Genomic DNA, 4,349 nt, shown 5'->3' on the forward strand with positions numbered 1-4,349 from the left:
CTATGTATATAAAGAAATCAGTGCTAATGTTTAAATAACGCAGATATAGGATTTGTTCTATACATGACTTTTATTATATATACAAATGTGAATTTTATATCTCAGTTAGTATACTCAGACAACATATATGTATCCCATATATATATTCACTTACAATTTCTTAAAAATTATTATGAACATTCATATTGTTTTGTAAAAAAAAAAGAAAAAATATGAACAAGTCATATTATATTTGGTTAATAACAAGCTAAAAAAAAAATTTCTTTTTTTTTTTTTTCTTTTCGTGAATTAATACTTTATTTTATTTTATCAAAAAAAAATATATATATATATATATATATTTATTTATTTAAAATTTTTTTTTTTTTTAAATCCTCTTATTTTTATAAATATTTTTAAAACGTTGTTAATATTAATGTTTTAATATAAAACACTTTTATCAAAAAAAAAAAATAAAATATATTTATATATATAATTCAATAAAATGAATAATTCCACCAACGTGTCTTCAAATGGTGATAAAGGACCATTTCACAAACCTATAATATATACAAGTAGAGCCAAAAGTTTGATCGCTCAAAATAGTAGGAATAGTTCCACATTTAATAATAATGAAGTTGGAAAAAATGTAACAACTGTTATGGATAAAATAAAAAGGCTGTTTTCAAATAAAAATATGAATGAGCCTACAACAGAACTAAACCGTACTAAACTTAAAGAAGATAGAAACAATAATGAAGATATATCAACCCCCAAAACATTAAAACCTTTGCCTCTTTCTATGCATGACCAGAAGGTTGAATGGCAACCTGTATATCATGAAACATGCAAAATAAAATTACCTGTAGAGGAAAATAATCAGAAAATATCTTTACCAGAATATGTGATAGAAGATTGGGTGTACAATCAAAATAAGATATCTAAGAATTTATGTTCTTCCAGTATGAAATATGATGAAAATGGTACTATGATAGATGATTGTTTTAATAATAAGAAAAATAATGAAAACAAGAACACGGGGAAAAAAAATAACAATGATGATGATAATAATAATAATAATAATAACAAAAATAATAATAATAATAATTGTGGTAGTAGTAATTGTTATAGTAATTGTAATGATGAGGAAGAAAATTATTCCAACTTCAAATACCACTATAACTATTATTTAGTAGATGAATATTTAGAATCCTTGGTAGAATCACAAAACAAAATTTTAGATGCAACCGGATTAGATGAACAAGGACAGTTATATGAAAATGTATGTCTAAATGTTAAACCAATAATAATGTCCAAACACAGATTAGAAAGTGGAGTACCATATGATCCATCGAAATTAATGAATTAAAAGTAACACACTAATATTTTAACAAATATATATATATATATATAAATATATTTATATATATATATATATTTATATTTATATCTATATCTATAATTTAACCAATAATGAACATTATAATTTACAGAATTACCAATTCTAAAGTAATTCATATAAATATATTTATTATTAATCATATATATGAAAAAAATTATGAGAAAAAACAAATATTTTTAATCTAAAAAAAAAAAAAAAATGTACATATATATATATATATATATATGTTCTCACATATACATATGGTGTTCATTTTATTTTACTTTTTTTTTTTTTGTTATTATTTAATTAAAATATATAAAAAATAAACATTTTAACTTTCATTAAATTTATTTTTAAAATATAATGTATTAATTAATTTATGTAACACACAATGTTAATTCAAGAATAATTAACAAAGAATTCTTACATAATAAACTTATTAAAAAAAAAAAAATTCAAAAATTCAAAAATTCAAAAATCATAAATAAATAAATATATATAAATATATATAAATATATATATATATATATATATATATATATATATATATATATATATATATATATATATAAATATATATATATATTCATGTGAATAATACGTTGTGGTTATATATTTTTATAATATCAAGTATGAACTCTTTCAATTTTTGAATACCCTAGGTTGTTCTTTTTAATTTTATAGAAACAGTTGGTTAGCCCATATTGTGATAGGATATCAACAAAATAATTATCATGTGTTATAAGTATAAGTTGAAATGATGAGCTGTTTTTTCTTAGTTCTACAATATTTGCAAGTAGACTAGCTAAATTTCTTGAATTTGCTTTATCTAGATTTGTAGTAGGTTCATCTAATGCTAAGATACCACATTTAATAGAAAATGATTCAGCTAGAGCTAATCTTATAATAATAGATGATAAGACTTTTTGACCAGATGAACATCTACCTTTCATATCAAGTTCGCAATTATCTTTAACCATAACAACTCGATAATTATAAGATCTTCTTTGACTAGATTTATCTGTTGGTTCAGTTTGTATATCGGATTTAATATATATATAATCTATATCTGCACTATTATATACTCTTCTCCATAAATTTTTAATAGATAAATTAATTTCTTGCATTTTTAATGAATGGAATTTAATAATAGCTTGATCAAATGAGAAATGGAAATTTTGTAAATCTTTGATTAAATTTTTGTATACAAAAATTTCAATGATTTTTTTCTTATATTCTTTATCTATATTAATTAATGTTTCAGATTTTATATCTTCTTTTAATTTTTCTAAATATTCTTTTCTTAAACATATTTTTCCATTCATTTCAGCTTCTTTAATTTTTAAGGCTGTTATTGATTTAGTATACTTTTCGATTTGTTCATTTAAATCATCTTCTTCTATTTTTATAATATCCTTTAATCTATTTTTTAGACATTCTGTAATATCAAAAGTTTTATTAATAAAATTATATATGTTAGTATTACTGTTATAATTCTCTTCAAGCTTTTTTACAATATCATTAATGTAATTTATTCCATTCTCTTCATCATTATACATATTCTTCTTATTCCTATTATCATTATTTATTATAGAGTTATTATTTGAAGATACATTATTATCATTTTCTTTTTTTTTATCTCCATTTATTTCATCCTTATATTCCAATTTATAGATATTACTATTTTTTATATTTTTCCCTTCGTATAAAAAAAAAGATCCCTTCAACTGATTCAAAGATAATATAAATGTCTGATGATGTTCCAAGAATTGTTCATACATTTTCTTCATATTTGTATTCATAATAATATTATGTAACATTTTTTCTATATTGATTTTTTCTTTTTCTAAACATAATATATGTTCTTTTTTTTCATTAATTTTTTTATCAATACAAATTACTTGATTTTTAATTATTTCATTATTATTTAATTTTTCTTTCACATCTTTTAAATATTTTTCTTTCTTTGCTATTTCTTCTTCTGTATGTTTTAATTTTTTTATCAAAATATATATCATATTCATTTTTAAATAATAATTTCTCTTTTCTAAAAATATACTTTTCTTATTATTTCTAATACATTTTTTTATGTATTTTAATTGAGTATCCCGTTGTTCAATTAATAAATCCTTTGCATGTATTTTTTCATCTATGATTTTTTTTTTTTTTTCTTTATAATATAAAATGTAAATATCCATTTTTTTTATTAGGTCTCTAATTCTTTTATCTATATTTATAGTCTTTTCTAATACTTTGCTTTTTTTTATTACATAAGCTCTCCTATCCTTTATGACAACTTTCATTTTTTCAATCATCTTGATCTGTTCTTTTCTTGTATATTCTTCTACATTTAGACATGATAAAAAGTTACCATACATTTTTTCAAAGTGTTTATTATTTAGTATGATTGAAGGTAAATCATGTAAAAAGTGAGAACACTTCAAAAATGTTCCATAAGTATTTTGATTTATATTATCGTACCGTTTGTTTGTATTATGGAACTTTTTGTTTGTATCATCACATATTTTGTTTGTATCATCACATATTTTGTTTGTATCATCACACATTTTGTTTGTACCATCACACATTTTGTTTGTACCATCACACATTTTGTTTGTATTATCATACGTTTCATTTATATCATTTTTATTATTTTCTTTTATTTCTTCATTTCTGTAAAAGGACGTTCCAATATTTAATACGAATGAAAGATAAGAACTATTAACTTTATTAAGAAGAACCGTTTTGTCATTCTTTAATATATCATCATTGCTCGATACATTATCATATATATGTTTTATACTACACATGTTAGGTTCTTTTACACTTTCTTCTTTAATTTTACAAGGACTTCTATAATTTTCAATTAAACTTTTACTTTTATTATAAGAATGATGATGATCATCTTCATAAAATTGTTCGTCATATTCTATATTATCACAGGGAAATATTTCATCATCATATCCATCATCATCTGTTTTTTTTT

The 4,349-nt window shown here is 20.4% G+C and overlaps 2 protein-coding genes across 2 annotated transcripts in view; one reads left to right on the top strand and one right to left on the bottom strand.

Annotated features, from left to right (window-relative positions):
- Positions 1-484: 484 nt before the first annotated feature.
- PRSY57_0604300 (hypothetical protein) lies at positions 485-1,348 on the top strand (the record flags this gene model as incomplete). Its single annotated transcript, XM_012906419.2, has 1 exon — positions 485-1,348. One exon carries the CDS (start codon positions 485-487, stop codon positions 1,346-1,348), a length of 864 nt encoding a protein of 287 aa, XP_012761873.2.
- Positions 1,349-1,989: 641 nt separating this feature from the next.
- The window catches only part of PRSY57_0604400 (DNA repair protein RAD50, putative), a gene marked incomplete at both ends in the record, with an annotated part of 6,642 nt that continues 4,282 nt past the window's right edge, over positions 1,990-4,349 (bottom strand). The window contains one exon of the mRNA XM_020114585.1: positions 1,990-4,349. This exon is cut by the window's right edge and continues 4,282 nt beyond it. Within this exon, the coding sequence (XP_019970656.1) occupies positions 1,990-4,349 (2,360 nt within the window).

Source organism: Plasmodium reichenowi, chromosome 6, assembly GCF_001601855.1.
Source record: "Plasmodium reichenowi strain SY57 chromosome 6, whole genome shotgun sequence".
Classification (NCBI taxonomy): domain Eukaryota; phylum Apicomplexa; class Aconoidasida; order Haemosporida; family Plasmodiidae; genus Plasmodium; species Plasmodium reichenowi.